The following is an 18056-nucleotide window of genomic DNA, read 5'->3' on the forward strand; positions in this document are numbered from 1 at the left end:
GAAATCCTACGGTGTGACCATTCAAATGAAACCTCTTCAGAAGCACTTTTGCAAGGTACCATTTATTTCAAGGCTTTGGCAAAATTAACTTAAATTAATTTTTTTTTTTCAATTCTGTTTACAAATCTTCACTTACGTTTCAGGCTGTGGCTCTGTCCTGTTCCTGTAACTGGACTCTCTTGAAATTTGCCGTTTGAGTAATCGGACTTGTGATCTACAATGAAGTGGATTGAGTGAATAACTACTTACGTACTTACGAATGGTTAAACTGCAGAATTCACTATCAAACACATAGCTGAGATATTTCAAACTACAACCCTTTCCACATGGAAATTCCACTCGTGGCAGCTTAAGAAAATAAATACACAACGCAGGGAACCTCAACCTTCCGCCGAAGCATCCGAATAGCTACAATTTTTTTCGATAAACAAAACTACTAACAAACGTTTGCCCAAACACTGTCTTCGCCAAGAAAACGCAAAACTGTTAGAGAGCAAGAATTCCGAAAACAGTAAAGGAGCATTAATCCAATAACAGAGTGCATCAAGATGCCCCCACAAGCCTCTATAGCACGAAGATAATATTGACTTCGGTAACTTTTCACAAGTATTATATTAGTTGTTCATAGACATATTTCCCTACCGACGAACATCGAAGAAGAAAAGTTTACGTTATAATACAACGGAAGTGATAGCAATCTTATTCAAGATATAGCGACGCACTTATCGCCTTCGATATGACTCAAGGTAAATATATAAAATACTTCTGCGTAATTCACGAAATCTTCCTAAAAGCAAACAATGAAGAAAATACCGCACTTACAGTGCTGAGGGGTGTAAATACCCACTCCATTTCGGTTGAACCGCAACGGTGGAAGAATAGCCATACGCAAGCGGTAATAGACTCACCACTAAATAAAACAGAACAGGCGCGCTGAAGCTCAAAGGCGTAAACTAAGAAATTCCGCCCGATAGTATTTGTGCCAGTAACTTGATCTTTGAAACGATCCGAAGAATTTCTAATTCGCGATGGAGGAGACGGCAGGCTTACAGCAGGGATCACTTACAAAAGCGCGAAATAAAACAACATGTTTCCATAAAAAGTTAAAAGGCCACACGAGCCGGGATTTCCGAGCGCGCGACGTGCTCTTCCGATTACAAATCCCGCTATCGCTGAAAGCTTTTTTTATCACTGATAAAGTGGAAAAAATTAGAAATGAAAAAAATAGAATGGAAAGTATTGTGCAAAATTATCCGCTATTATGTTTTTGATCGCACCAAAGAGTTTTATCCATTTGTTTAAAAAGTTAGAAAACGGTAACATTTCTCCATAATAGCCTTTGAAATGTACTGTAAGGATCACGCAACTAGTTTTGTCAGAATGATTACAACGAAAGACTTGAGTAACAGACTCGAGAGTAGGACCTACATATAATGAAAGCAAGCCATAATGAACTCTATCCCTGGACTGCTGAGCGAAAATTTTACGCTACCAAATTGGGAAAGGTCACTGATTGGTGTATTTTCCCACGCCAAACTTCCTTCTGGCAACAACCGGCCTTTAAATTACAGGACTGAGTAATGATGAAACGTTATGTCATTGTAACTTTTAAATCTGTGGACGCAAAGCTCTAGTGTTACCATTCAAATGAAACCTGTATACCTTTTCCATATTGCTACGTAAATCTAAGGATGCTGAAGAACAAATTTGGAATTTTTTTTTTTTAATTTTTACATCAGCAACTATTAAGAGAGACAGGGTTAAACATAGCACTGACAAAATTTGGATATAATCTAATATTGTTACTATATGACCACCAGAGTAGTTACTGATCAACAAACGAGTGAAATGGCTGTGAAAGATATAAACCCGGCGAACCAACATCGGAATTAAAAGAAGAGGAATTAATGAGTAATGTTGTAAGTATTCCGAACATTTGGAACAGTTCTGTTGGATCTTGTTTCGTTTTGGTCAGTGATTTTTTGCACAGCAAAGAATTTAGTATTGATTACAAAAACAAACATGTACGGAACCTGTGGCGAAGTGTTGTACGCTGAAAGATCGAGTCCCCTTTCCAAGCTCCAGTGTAAACACGTTTGCTTTGGCTTTTTTCTCCAAGAAATCGTTGTAAGCACTTTCATGAACAACAAAAGCTTTGTTGAGATCCACTACACCATTCGACTGGCAACAAGCGAAGGGGATAATCCTTGCTTTGGCAAAAACACCGATCCTCGCACGAGCATCAGCACTGAGCGTCTTCACACGACCGATTCATGTCAACTTTGAAATTCAACGCCTGATTTTTCAATAAAGAAAATACAGGAAGACGGTCATAATTATCCCTCCTTTCAGAAAAAGGTCACGCGAGATTAATACTTGAAAAAGTGTGGAGGCGGAAAGGAGAATGTTTTGGGGGTGAAACGTTATCGAAACAGAAAAACAATTGGTTAAGTCGCAAGTTATACATGACAATTTTAATAGAATATCTAGCATCACCAATCTCTTTTTGACAGGTAGAATTGTTGCGGATCCCCCTGCGTTCGACTGATTCTTCTCAAAAACTCAATAAAAGGCGTAGCATAATCTAAGATATGACGATAAAGACACAAAGATTTACTGATAAGGGTTTTAAGAACTCCAAAACAAATCGCAAATCCTTCACACTCGAAACAAAGAACTTTTCACGAAATACGGCTATAACTTTTGGGTCTGCTACAGTTCAAATAGTTATGAATAACTGGTTACAATTCCCTTTTCGCTGTTTGCGGTTCTTGTCTTCATGACAGCAAATTTTAAAGAAAAAAGACTCTTGAGTTTTCAAGTTTGACCTTACAACAGTTTAAGACTGAATTAATTAAACTATTTTTCAAACGGAACGTGGTCTGTAGTTATATTTAAAGAAAATTTCCCGTAAAGCCCAACGAGAATTATAAACTTCAAGAGAAAATGTCTAGAACAATAACAAAAAATAGGAGAATTTCGAAAATGCTAAATAAAAGCTAGAGTTCGTAACAACAGACCATGCACAGTCCGAAAAATACTTCACACCAGAAAGAGATTTGATTTCAGATCATGCACGCGTATTTACTGATTACAATCACTTCTTGTTGTTTGCCGAATCGTGGAGACAAAATACTATAAATATTTTCATGTGGTTGCGGTTGTGTTATTTCGATTACTCGTTGTCTCTGCGATTTCTATTTTCGCTAATAGACAGCTTCCTGAAACTCAGTTTAAAAGCAAAGCAAATATCCTTTCCTAGCAATATCATTGATCCAATCTTGGAGAAATTCAGGCGGACGTATACAAGTTTCCCCGAAGCAATCCGTTTTCATTTTCTCCAATTTTCGTTTTGCTCTTTTCCAAAATTCTTTTAACTGTAACCTTAACATTGCGACCAGTTGGTTGGAGGTCGGACACCTTATGACGCATACATAATGTAGCATAAGCTTGTGGTGAAGATTCAAGAAACAAAGCGAATAATGTGTTACATAAAACTGTGTAGTCGTCACAAGGTGTCCTACCTTCTTTTGAGGAATTCCATCCAGGATTGTGATGAAAACAAACTGCTTAAAATTGCGTGACCTCGCATAGTAAAATTTCTCTTTGCAGTATCAACGAATCATTAATTACAGATGTCATGAGAATTGACGACATAATCACCCTCTACTGACATTAGGGGTCTGTTGACAGTGTAACAGGATACCCAATAATCACTTGACGTGTGCTTTGTGTTGGGGGAGTATACAAAACATACTCTCTGCCTTCCGCCACCAAAAGTCTCAGCAGGCTCCTGGTCTCAGTAAGAACATAAAACCCGGCATTAGCCCCAGGGCGGGGGGCGGGGGGGGGGTAATTCCTTATAAGAGGCTAATGGGGGTGTGCCGCTGGATGGGGTCGCATTTTCACGACTGGATTGACTATTTCAATAGAGGTACTAGAATGGGGTCGCACATTTTCGGATCTTTTGGGGTAAAGTAGTTCTTTATATTTACGGTTAGCAAACGTACCAGAATGTTTGTACTGCAGCTGAAAAGTAAACTATTCTTCATTCAATCTGAAAAATGGGTCAATTCATAAAAATAGAAAGTGACTAAGTTGGGATCCCGAAAATTACATATTTGCCCAAAAGTGACTAAGATGGGGTCTATAATTGGCCACAGAATAGACTGTAATGGGGCAGGAGCCGAGTAATCGGCTCCTGAATAGGGTAGAGGCTCTGAGAGGCCAGCGGCACATACCCAGCAACAATTAAACCAAGTCTCCGGAGCATTAGCGCCATGTAAAAGAGAGAAAGAGAGTGGCTTCACTCAACGGTGGTACTAAAAAGTCATTCAACTGTAAATTCATTAACATCCTAAGGAACTCCCATTATTTCAAAGATTTGAGAGGAAATCCGTTGCTCTTCTGAAGAGTGCCGAAATTGATACGAAGTATTTAGAAGATTTCTCGGGATACCAAAGATAAGCCGAACATTTCCGAAGATGCTCTAAACACTCGTTCGTTTTGATTTGATTTCTTGTATCCCGAGTTACGCTGGGTTAGTTTCTATTCAAGAAACTCATCAGAATCTTTGTAAAGTTTTTTGGTAGTTTCTTTCCTTTAATCATTTTCTCCTACGAAACTGCACAAATGTTAAATGTCAAAATAACAACTGATAATATTCAACTCTAATGTGGTCAGCCTTTCCAAATTTAAAAGTACGAAAGAAATCATGTGACTTCTTTGATTTTGTACAGATACGATTTGTGATACTTTCGCGCCAATTTCTCGACCAATCACATGAAAAAAAAAAATGGTTGAAGGTTGCATGGCTTTTCCCGCGCTTAACGCTGGCCACACTATACACGTACTCAATTCAAGATCTGATTGGTTTATTTAATCTTCTGCGCATTGTCATTGGATGGAGTAGTTTCATTGTTGTTCAGCTGAAAATTCTCTTTTTTAAAACTGAACATAGTAAGGGGGCTTTCAATTTCTAATATATAAATGTATGACCTAACAACATGCAAGGTACCAATTTAGCATTAAGCAATGTTACTGGGCAATGCTTAGGATTTAATAAGCAGCTAACATTAGTTAGAATTGACTAGCATGGCATAATAAACAGTATCACAAGAAAGTACTGCTCAGTAGCTTTCATTTGAATGGTCACACCATAGGATTTCATCCACAGACTTAAAAGTTAGAACAACTTTGTACAGCATAATAAACAGTACCACGGTAAAGTACTGCTCAGTAGCTTTCATTTGAATGGTCACACCATAGGATTTAATCCACAGACTCATTAACTGCTATCCAAGCTAAATGAATACTCTTCGGTATTTTACGGATAATGTTAAGCCACTTGGTCAGTCACTGTATTCTTTTTTAAATTACCGATAGCTTTTTTGTTTTGTTTAGTTTTGTTTCGTTTATACATAGTTTATTTGTCTGTTTGTTTGTTTGTTTTGTTCTGCAAAAAATGGCTAGTTGTTTTTACTCTTCAATCTGATCTTAAGTTTTAACTAGGTGCCTTTTTTAAGGGAGAATTCACGACTTAACCCCAAAAAGTAAATAAAGTCAGTCAAGACAAAACGTAATTGCACAACACAATAAAAACTACTTCAAGAATGTACAAACACATGGTTCAGTTTGAGAAGTCGTCACGCTTCAGGTCACTCTGATTCGAACGAAAGAAAAAAGATGAGAAAGCCAGGCTTCTCGACACGAAATCTATGATTCTTCACTAATGCAAAGAACACGGTACCGCGCGACCACTCAGAATACATTTTGGAAGAACGATCATCTGTGACGTTTTTCTTGTAACAGTTTACAGAATAGAAATTGAGATTTTTCTTGATTGTTGATTTTGATGGGTTGAACGGATTAACCCAGAAGGCCTACTTCCGATTGCATAGCAGGACTCCAGATTACTGAGAAAGACTACAATGTTTCCATGAGTAGCCAGCTCGCAATTAAATGATTCGAGTTCACTGAGGTTACATCTACCGAGCTGAAATTCATGCGTTTACTTGACTAACAAGAAAGCTGTCACACTAACGAAATTAAAATTCGAATAATTATTTGAGCACATCAGAGAAAGAAAGTAACGCAAACATTCCCCTGTTTGGTGCACTAAATTTCACTACAACTCAGAACGTTTATTACTGCACTCGAACCCAGAAAACTCTTTGCAGTGTTAACAACAAACAAATTATTCAAAAGTGATTAAACTTAGCAATTATTAACCGCAAACTCGAGGCTCTAATCCTCGTTTTAAGCACCACGAACTATTCACATCAGGGTCCTGTATTTATAAACCACACGTTTTAGACAAAAGGAAAAAAAATAAGGAAATATTTCTTACCAGTTTGCTGAATTCTGCAGACTAGCCGTGCAAAACGTATCCGTTTGCTGTACTGAAATCACTTCTTAATACAGCCGAGTTCATAAGCGTAGGATTCTCAGAAGGCACAAAACCAGATCAAGAGCACAGGAGAAGTTTTCAATAAGTGATATTTTACGAGGATTAAGGACATTTCAGTGGCAGGACGGACTATAACCTTGAAAAGACCGTGCCTTCAGTGAAACACCTTGTGAGGGATGAATGCGTCAAAGTGGACAGCTAATTAAATAACAATGCAAAAGAATTTAGCCAAGTATGTGATAACTGAGGGTTACATCCCTGGAGGCTTATTATCATAAGTAATCAAAAATACCGTCTACCAAAGCAGTAAATAAGTGCCGTATTGACTGCAGGCGAGACACAGTTAAAATTAACATCTGTTTGAACACAGACGTAAAATATCTCAGCAAGATATCTGTATTATTTCAGTACACAACCAAGCCTATCGTGCATGATACAGTCCGATATCGCATGCTAATAAGGGAAATAAACGATGATATCGACTTCACACGAAATCATTAAAGAGTTAATAACAAAATAAAAGCCAAAGTGACAGGTCACGAATCACTTGTCGGCTTTTTATTTCATTTTGGATCCGCCGTTAAAACACTGTTAAAAAGGAAAAAAACTACATTTGAAAACATACCGTCCCAAAAAGCACGCTGATCAGTTAACTTAAAACAAGCCGAACGAAAGATTAGAAGATAAAGCATGTTATTATCTCAAGGACACAGGAAACCATTCCATCAATTCCTAATTACGCCTCTTCAAATCGATACAAACTGGGTATCCATTGAACTTTTTCAGTTAATCACTCCGTTGGCCACAAAAAAAATTCTCAAAAATTCACCACTTTTTGCGAGAAAACAGAAAATAAATGGTACGTGCCCAAGCTCTGCTGAGGATGTTTCAGTTGAATGGCCACACGAAATTACTTCGTCCAAAGGCCGAAAACTTAGGTCATGTCGATGTAATAGGCTACAAAAATAGAAGATGTACGTACCTATCAATATATGAAATCTCTAAACTGTACTCATGGACAAGGGTTATGAGATTTCGGTAAAATATCAGTTGAACTTCGTGTTACGAGTCTTACATGTACAGTTCGATTTGTCTAGAGTTGTGTTTCATTAAAAATCAAAAGTGCGAGAGGAAATTAAATGTGATATCTACCAATGAAAGAAAATAAGCGTTGATACTATTGAATATGTCTAATTATTCGGGATTATAAACAGCACAAGTTTACATTTTTACTGGCATAACTAACACAATACTTGACCATTTTCACAAGAAGAATTAAATAGAAACGAAACAGCGTTTGTGACCTACACCGGTTTTTTACAAAACGGAATAATTTCTACCCATATGTAATGCTCAACTTAACGTACGTAAATAAATAGCCGAACTTACTCGAAAGAAAATAAATAGCCGTATTTACTCGAAGATTTAGCCATGTAATTGGCACACTACTGATAAGACATACTGGCACAAGTCTAGTGTAAGAAAGCAACAAAGGTGTCAAAAATTAACAGCGAGAACTAACTCAGAGACGAGATCAAGATGAGCGATTAAGAGACCACATTGGCTTAAGCAGTAACACGCACTGGAAGTTCGCAAAGTAAATAATGCGGTTCAAGATAAGATAAATAAAAAAAAAAGATTTATTTCAAGGGGTGTGTTTTATGTCAAAAAACAAAGAAAACAGCTTGACGATCTTTCATTTTTTTTGTGTGTGTACACAAATAAACCACTTGCATGAAACAAATAAAAACAATTATAGCGTATGGCTTTTTGTCAAAAGGCGGAGACATCTTAGAGGCCACATAGCTTAGAGTAAACCTTGTCAACTTCATTTAACCTGTCGTCAAAATCTTATGGTGTGACCGTTCAAATGACACCATTTACCAGTAATTTTATAACACGATCTGCCTTTCAGTAGAAATGATAGACTGCAAAACAGTCCGAATTTTTGCATATTCAAGTACGCGCGAGCAGTCAAACAAGAGCTCTGGAACGAGGCTGAAAACAGAGAGCGACACTGGGGAGAGACGCTAAAAATACGGGCGTGTGAGGCGCGCGAGCTTCGCGCGTGGAAGACTCTTACGCCACGCTTTACCGATTTCTTTACTGATTTTGAGAAAAAAAAAACGACTGTTTTGCAGTCTATATAAATAAGTAAATAAATTAATACTTTCATCCCTTTTTTAATCAAAAATGTATTGAAACAAAACCTCTTTAACAGACCGTTGGAATGATGATATATTTTTTGTAAAGAACTTACAAAAAAGAAATTGGAAATTTTGGTGAATTTTCACTTTGGCCGATGAGTTAAGAGACAGATGGAACGCACAGTACGTTCAATGCCCAGCAAAAGTTGGTTTCTTTTCTAATCCAGTCGTGCTCATCTCCTTTGTAAATCATCAATGACTTTTCTCTACTGGACACAAGACGTCGTAAAGAGTCTCTTTCCGACTGTTGAATTCCTGGAGCGCGCTCCATTGAAATCTGTTCCTATGTTTTCACTGTATCCATTACCTAAAGGCCAGGTTTTCAAAAATATCTTACTTCAGCTCGAGCTTTAAGTAGATACGGCTTATTACACAAAGGAGTGTTTATATCGAGGGTAAACCATAACTAATTAAAAGTCCATATGGTACATACATTTAGTTATAGTTAACAAAAAAGCAGTTTTATAAAGCAAACACTTCTACGGAGTTTACTAAATGTGAAAAACAAAAGCTATCCCTAGCTTTGTTCAACAAAATGTTAGCCTATTCTCCACGCCTCCACAACCACACTTGAGTCGTGAATATCGTACTGTTTATTATGCTGTACAAGGTGGTTCTAACTTTTGAGTCTGTTTCTGAAATCCTATGGTGTGACCATTCAAATGAAAGCTACTGAGCAGTACTTTGCTGTGGTGCTGTTCGTTATGCTGTACAAGGTGGTTCTAACTTTTGAGTCTGTGGATGAAATCCTATGGTGTGACCATTCAAATGAAAGCTACTGAGCAGTACTTTGCTGTGGTGCTGTTCATTATGCTGTACAAGGTGGTTCTAACTTTTGAGTCTGTGGATGAAATCCTATGGTGTGACCATTCAAATGAAAGCTACTGAGCACCACTTTGCTGTGGTGCTGTTCATTATGCTGTACAAGGTGGTTCTAACTTTTGAGTCTGTGGATGAAATCCTATGGTGTGACCATTCAAATGAAAGCTACTGAGCAGTACGTTCCTGTGGTACTGTTTACTATGCTGTAATAGGTGGTTCTAACTTTTGAGTCTGTGGATGAAATCCTATGGTGTGACCATTCAAGTGGAAGCTACTGAACGGTTCTTTCCTTTGGTACTGTTTATTATGCTGTACAAGGTGGTTCTAACTTGAAATCCTATGGTGTGACCATTTAAATGAAAGCTACTGAGCAGTACTTTCCTGTGGTACTGTTTATTATGCTGTAAAAGGTGGTTCTAACAATGTTCTTAGTTTTGAGTCAGTAGATGAGATCCTATGGTGTATTTTGCATTACTTTCCTGTCCAGCAAGCGAAACAGAAGTAACAGGGCAAAGGAAAATGGGCGTTTGTTTCAACCCCTTCCCCTTAAAGTCTCCCAACCCCTCTGCAAGAGGATCTAACTTGATGCGTTCGGATGAAACAACCGCTTGACCAAATGACGAAAAAAGAGCATCAAACGTCCCTACACTCTGTAAGAAGTGGCTCATATCCGTTGTGCAGTCTCTTTGGCAGAGCTAGGGTAGAGTTACCCTGGGTACCAGAGGTTTTTCTCGCGTGCGGCGGGAATTTTCGGTGTCGCCGAAGGCCGACACAGCCTCGGCCGTAGGCCCGGAAACCGCGCTAGAAAAGTCTCTGGCACCCAGGGTAGGGTAGATGGTGCCATTTTCGACGGTCGACTGGGACTATATATTCAATTGAAGATTTAGCGATTGCAATCTGATGTAGCAGTATCTATTTATTTAATTACTCGAGCCAATCTATTAAATTAACTCAATTACAAACAATTAAAGTTCATACCACTCTGGCAACAACCCAGTGAACTCCGGTATTAAATTAGAAATGAAATTGATAATCTAGCGCAGATTTCGTCGCATACACATCGAATAACTTTCGCCGCAGACAGAGGAATGTCATCATGGTCAATCAGAAATGGACATAAAAAAGTCGAGACAGCAAAGAAATGGACGTATATTTTTTTTGGACAAAATGTTAAAATATAAGAAGAAAGCATGCACAGAATGTCACGATCGGTTAAGAAAATCAATATATTTACTACTATGAGAAGCGATAAGTATCGAAACCAATCTCATCAAATTGAAATTTCTTAATTAAATAGATAAGACATATTTCAATATTTCTAAAAATAACCTGACATTCTTAGAGGTGAAATTTTAAAACGACAAAACCCTTAAACTCATCCAAGAATAATATATTTGTATTTTGTTAGAGAATTGAACTGTCACTGAAGGTTACATTGTAGTTTAGTTATTTGTTTCTAATTTTTCTGCAAATATTTATATTATTTTTTTATGCACAAACACTTGAAGATGCAAAGCTGGTGCTGTGATGCGTGTCGTCAATAACATAACTTCCAAAAAAGTACAATTCACGAAGATAAGTGCTGAGTCCTCGTTCATTTTTTTTCAAACCGACACGTGAGAGAATTAACACTGACACCATAAAATCCAAATTATGACCACTCAAATGACAGCTATTAAACGGTACTTTCCTGTATTTTTTTTAACTATGCAAAGTGGTTCTAACTCTTGAGTCTGTGGATGAAATCCTATGGTGTGACCATTCAAATGAAAGCTACTGAGCAGTACTTTCCTGTGGTACTGTTTATTATGCTGTACAAGGTGGTTCTAACTCTCGAGTCTGTGGATGAAATCCTGTGGCGTGACCATTCAAATGAAAGCTACTGAGCAGTACTTTCCTGTGGTACTCTTTATATATAAAACATAATGTACATAAGTGGTTCTAACTTTGGAGTCTGTGACCATTCAAACAAAGTCCTAGAAGGGCACCGTTTGTTGTGGTCAGTGCTGTATTTGAGTCGTTTAAAGTTATATTCACCTCACAGGCTTCTCACATTCATCTGTCAAACAAACAAACTTCGTTCTCTTTCTCCAACTACTGAGAACTTATCTTTTCAACAATTTGCTCTTGTTTGCAACAAGGATTTTACTTATTTTAAATATTTTAAAGACTTTTAAACATTTACTAGAAAAATGGGGAGAATTATTCTGGGATCTTGCTCCTTTTTGGACTAACATAATGCAGGGATGTTTTCTTTCTGTGAGCATTTTAGTTAGGTAGAAATTACGTTTATCATAGGTCCTCATCACGTTTCTGCTGCCGGCAACGGAATGTGTCATCAATTAGACTCTGTACATATGCACATGTAGGTTACGCCATTGAAAAACATATTAATCCTCTCTCGCTTGTATCTGAAGGTTTGAAGAATTTCTATTATTTGTCAATCTGTATATTGCAGTTGTAATTGAAGTGTTCGATGACAAGAAACATGTTCGAATACTGGATCACGTAGATACACAGTTGTTACATTTCTGTTTTCTACTGTACACGTACGATACAACACAAATAATGAATGAAAAATCGTCTCCCACTATTAGCCAAAGTCAAATCAGAAAAAAGCCCGAATCAACGTTGAATTTTTTTTTACAATGTTAGGGCCATGCAAAGGAGTCTAAATAAGGCTTCGTTGCAATGACCACACTATATGATTTTGTCCAATGTTAGTTAAAGTCACGTTGTATTGAGCACCACTGTTTCTGTAAAGGAGAGAGTTGAGATACTTATTCGTGGTCAGATTCAACTTATGAGTGAGGCGGAAATACGAAAGACCTCCAATAAGAATTTAAAAGCTGGTAGAGCATGCACAAGAAACAGACGCGCGCAATGGTGCAGAAATAAGACTCGAGAAGACTGTTGTAAATAAACAGTGAAATTTCTCTAAAACATGCAACACAAACCCACCTTTGTCTGCAACCGAGGACGCTCCGATGGAGCCCATGTCCGACGCAACGAAAGTTAAACACTGCATGTTATGACACATGCTGGGAACACTCAATAGAAAGTGTGTAACTGCAACTCAGTATCGAAACTTTGATTATATCTGATGGTAAGACACCCTTTTAATTGGGTGTCGAAAGCACTTTTCGTGACTGCTTTAGTTTCGCGTTTCAACGCTTGTGATTGGCTGGAAATTTCGCGCCATTTTCCTAACCAATAAAACGTAACGGTATAGCCAATCACGTGGCTTTTAGCCCATTATAGGGTTCAAAACACAAGTGGAACCACCACATGCCACGGGCCAGTGGTTCCACTGCAAAGTTTTGTTTTGTTCGGTTATTTGTGTTTGTTTAGCAATGACTTAAACGTCTATTATGGAAACTATGCACAAGACAATAAAAAGATATATACATACTCAGTTAATCCGTTTCGTATTCAAAAAGGGAGGGGGGGGGGGTGGAGGTGGGGGGTACTTTCCCTCGTTATATAGCAAGGATTTTCAATCTCTTATGACACAAGGACCGGATCTGCCCGAAGCGTACCCGGGGGGTAACAGAGGAGTAAGAGGAAAGGGGAAACGTTTATCCCATAACTAATGATACAAGGACCAGGATCTTCCCCAGGCGTACCCGAGGGGTAATAGAAGAGTAAGAGGAAAGGGGAAACGTTTATTCCATAACTAATGATACAAGGACCAGGATCTGCCCGAGGCGTACCCGAGGGGTAACAGAAGAGTAAGAAGAAAAGGGAAACGTTTATCCCATAACTAATGATACAAGGACCAGGATCTTCCCGAGGCGTACCCGAGGGGTAACAGAGGAGGAAGAGAAAGGGGCAAACTTTCCTTCCACTTTCCTTTTCCTCATAGAAAGTTTCCTTGATATATGACCAAGGCACACCCGTGGGGTAACAGAGGGGGGAAGGGAAAGGGAGGGAACTAACAACCCACTTCCCCCTCCTTTATGACAAGGATTATCTACCTTTGGACGGGGAGGGGGGGCATCTACGCGAAAGGTGCTCGTTAGGCGTAAAAACAGCTCTGATCAGAGTAGCCTGAATTTCATCCGATTGCTTCGAGTCGTTTTCGACTCGAAGTAATTGGATGAAATTCAGGCTACTCTGATAGGCCATTTCTGAGTTTCACACCATCAAGAAAACAGGTTAGAAGAATTAACAACAAGATGAACAAAGGAGAAATGCTTTGATCTTTTATCAAGTTCTCTCAACCAATTCTATAAGTTAATGTATGGACATTAATGTGGAGAATTTGTATTTGGATATTGGGGCTTAAAACGTTAAAACAAGGGTACGAGCGAGGCCTTTTTCGTAAGCGTTTCCTTTCTCTTATTCACACAAAATAAATGCATTTAAAGAAAAATTGAACATGAAACATTTATTGTTTTTTATGGTTTCTACATTTAGTATAAAACGAAAGTTATATTTGAGGCATGCAAAAGGGGTTTGGATTTAAAAACTTTGACAACAAACAGAGCTAAATTTTACCTATAATTTTTTCAAAAGTAAAATATGCAAACTAAAACGTTTTTTTTTTTCATCCGTTCAAAGAAACTTGCAATTCGTGTCTTGCCGACTACAAAAACAATTCAGTTACGCGTTTTTTCCCGTCTTACTTTGAACATGATAAAAACAGGCCCACAAGTAATTTCTCCAATCCATAAACTACGGAAAGAATGGTACAAAATTTGGGTGCGTCGACTTCTGGGATAGTTTGGGTAAACAACTGTTTGTTTTGATTAGTCAATGGTATCCAGAGGTAACCATTATAACCAATCACTATTTATTTCATCTACTCAAAGGATTCCAGAAATCTTTAAATCAAACAGCTTGTACCCAGTCTCCTTGTAATTTATGGAGTGGCGAACTAAAAGAGTAATTTAACCTGCGATTAATAATTTCAATATTGACTGAAACTAGCCTTTAAAATCAGTTTATATTATTTACAATTAATAAAATCGTACTTTAAAGATTGAAGCACAATTATTAAAATTATTATTATCATTCAATAAAGAAACTGCGTCAAGACCATTTACCACGCACGCCGAAGAGATTTTACCAGACTTTTTCTCGTTTCCTAACCACATCAAAATGATAGGTCAAGGTGGTGTAATCCTCACCTGTGCTGTTACAAACAACACGGCATTTGATGCACAATGGCGGCAACCAAATGACATCATTAAACATCAAAACGGCAGCGAATGAGGAATTTTTCTTATTTCGTTTGCTTGAAACATTCGTCGCAGCATGGTGAATGGTCGAAGAATAAACACTCAACATCGAAGTATGTCAAAAGACAACAAACCTGTCCTATTATTATTTACAATGTACTGAAAATAAAAAATATATATATTTTAAGGGGTTAATTTGTCAGACTTTTAGAGCCACAAAGCACGAATCATTGACGTTTTAATTCTTATGGTCATTAAAGTATGAAGCAACTGAACTTTTTTCGAAAATTTATGCCTTCTTTAATTGTTTACTATTTGTATTTAACAGTTAATGAAACATCATATATGACTGTCAAAGCGTTTACAAGATTACACATATACCGCTCATCTAGTCCCTCAGATAAGGGGTGGGCGGGAGGGGGCCCCTTCCCCACTACGGGTCTCTATTTGTCCTAAAAATAAGGTGGGGCCCGGATCCTGGCACTTCCTGTATACAACAACCTATCGCAGATGAAAGCCCGCCCCCCGCCCCCCCCCCCCCCCCCCTCAACCACCACCATTACCGGGGTTCAGATACTCCCGGAAATTTTCTTCGATGCCCTGAAAACTGGAGTGCTCAGAGCAGGCCACAAAAACAATAAATGTTTACGCACTGTTGTAACGAATTAGGAGGTGATTTTTCGTGATTACTATTTTATTTCGCAGTGATGTTATTTTACTTTAGGGTAACACTACAAAGGTTAGAATTTAGTATTTTACATCATTTACACGACAGACATGTTTATATTAATAGATCCTCTTGTAATGATTTTAAGCTACTGTATGCCAGTATCTAAAAACAAACATTGATTTTATATTCATGTGCCTGTTAGCCTTCCTCCACGACCCTGTTTGCTTATTCGCCCACGAACAAGCCTCTTCGCCCTAGAAACCTATTTCATTATGTCTACCCTTGGCACTATGTTTCCCATTTCGCCTTCTAACAACCCTATTCGCTCCAATACCCTCTTTTCACTATGTTCCAGCGCTATTTAACCCTCTAACAACCCCATTGATCTACCTATACAACTTTAATCTACAAAGGTTTTCCATTACATTGTTGTGCAGTTGGTTTTTTTCATTACCCCTCTCCGCTACTTAAGCCCTATATTAACACTTCATGTGTAATAAATTTATCGTTATTCGTAGAAGCAAGTAGAAGAGATGGACTCGAAAAAAGATCTAAGCTTTCTTTTAACTTTGCTATTTTCAGCTCGTGAAAAACAACAACTGTTAAACACGATGGTATAAAATGCAATTGAGTTTCGAAAGAATTTAATAATGACACCAATCGACCAATATTCGTGCGAGTGACCGCTGACTGACAAATGAACCCCCGCAGTAATAAAAATTTCTACATAGAACCAATATCTACAATATCAAAAAACTTCCATTTGAAATAAAATCATTTATACAAGAAAAGAAAACTAACCATAAATAGAAATATTTAAAAATGACTTTTCATTTGGTGATAAAGGTATGTTTCATTATAAATACAAAAAATTGCAATGCAACTATCATTTCTTTTCTCTAAGAAAATGTAAAAATTTCTCCAAGATTTGTTACATTTTGATTCATGAATGACAAAAATAACTAAATATGAAGATTTGAAGTGTGTTAGGGGTGATCCCAATTTTTTTTCAGTTGTATTTTTTTTGTGTCAAACATTAAATGTCGGAACATACTTTCTCAATAAGATAATCAACTGAGCAGTACTGCCCTATGGTACTGTTTACTACGTTGTGCGAAGGGGTTATAACTTTTCACCCTACGGATGAAACCCTTGAGTGTTACTATTCAAATGAAAGCTCCTTTGTAGCACTTTCAAATGGTAACCATTAAATATGGCTTCGCATTAATAAATGTTTTAGTAAACTTAAATTATTCAGCAGTACCACGAGGATGCTTTACCTTCTTTGGCACTGCTTGCATCCCGTGGCGGAGATGATGAACTTCCTTCAGTGTCGTACCAATTCTCCACTTCCGGGTACAGAACAGTATCCGGGTTTTCCATGGGCTGTAACGAGTAACGGATTATTGAGCGTAATCTTTCGTTATCCTTGAATTCTGAAAAACAAGAAGATTGTGAATTTGCAAACATGTCAGCTTGACAGGCGTGACTGTCGCGCTCAGCACGCAAAGCTCGGATTCATTTTAACTTTCTTCAACTCGCAACTCTTTCCTTGGCGTCAACTTCAAGGCTTTTATAACAAAAGGATGGAGAGACCGTTGAAAAGTTGGCAAAAACGTTAACTGCGAAATCAGTCGCGCTATAATTCTGAATAATGAAAGGAAATATGAAAAATCATACCTGACACAAAGTTGCCAGTAGCTGAAAAGACAAACTCCACTTTACAATCATCAGGAAATTTTCTATCTGCTGAATGAAATACACAATGTCACTAAAAGATCACCACTTTAATGAAAGCTACTGAACAGTGCTTTCCTGTGGTACTGTTTATTATGCTGTACAAGGTGGTTCTAACTTTTGAGTCTGTGGATGAAATCCTACGGTGTGACCATTCAAATGAAAGCTACTGAGCAGTACTTTCCTGTGGTACTGTTTATTATGCTGTAAAAGGTGGTTCTAACTTTTGAGTCTGTGGATGAAATCCTATGGTGTGACCATTCAAATGAAAGCTACCGAGTAGTACTTTCCTGTGGTACTGTTTATTATGCTGTACAAGGTGGTTCTAACTTTTGTGTCTGTGGATGAAATCCTAAAGTGTGACCATTCGAATGAAAGCTACTTCTGTAGGAAATGAATAGGGGCAACAAATGAGAATTCAATTTTTGATCTTAGGGTTTAAAGGGTTAAGGTATGCTACTGAAAACAAACCTCCTTTACAAGCATCATCCAATTCAGTTTTGTCCAACACTAAGCCATGATCTACAATCGCACCAGTATGAAATTGACATCTAAATATGATATCACGGCCAGATGACAGAGTGTTTTTGTGGTAACACTTGATCTGTGGAAAAGCAAGGAATGCAACAAATTCAGATGATTCCAGATTTTTCTCCAATTCACGCAACTTTCAACCTTCTACAAACTATTTAAATAGACCTTTCCACGGTTTTTTTTACACTTTTGACATGGGCCAGTTAAGAAACCTCCGTGGACGCAACCGAAAGGAGCGCCTTAAAATCTGCAAAATTGCCAAATTTAAAAGTGATACACGCATCACTACCTTGTTCATGTCAAATGTTGAAATCACCGTGGAAGTCGTTTCGCCGCATAATGAATTCGATTCGCTGCAAATTTGTAAAGTCGTTTCGCTAACTGAACTAGTTATTACCCGTTTGTAGTTCATTCTAAATTGCTTTAAACTGCTAAATACAAAAAAACTGGTGGTGGCGAATCGACTTCATGATGCAGCGAAATGACTTGCAGTG

The 18056-nt window shown here is 37.8% G+C and overlaps 1 protein-coding gene across 9 annotated transcripts in view; it reads right to left on the reverse strand.

Annotated features, from left to right (window-relative positions):
- LOC140924589 (tensin-3-like) overlaps nt 1-18056 on the reverse strand; it is a 49907-nt gene that overhangs the window by 17203 nt on the left and 14648 nt on the right. For 8 of the 9 annotated variants that reach the window (XM_073374610.1, XM_073374608.1, XM_073374609.1 and 5 more), the window contains 4 exons: nt 17500-17632; nt 16972-17040; nt 16572-16727; nt 137-214 (listed from right to left, as the gene is read on the reverse strand). In XM_073374610.1, the coding sequence (XP_073230711.1) occupies nt 137-214; nt 16572-16727; nt 16972-17040; nt 17500-17632 (436 nt within the window). The remainder of the gene's footprint in view (nt 1-136; nt 215-16571; nt 16728-16971; nt 17041-17499; nt 17633-18056) is intronic. The other variant, XM_073374606.1, reaches the window with a different exon arrangement.

The sequence above is a fragment of the Porites lutea genome, chromosome 14 (genome assembly GCF_958299795.1).
Source record: "Porites lutea chromosome 14, jaPorLute2.1, whole genome shotgun sequence".
NCBI classification, from domain to species: Eukaryota; Metazoa; Cnidaria; class Anthozoa; order Scleractinia; family Poritidae; genus Porites; species Porites lutea.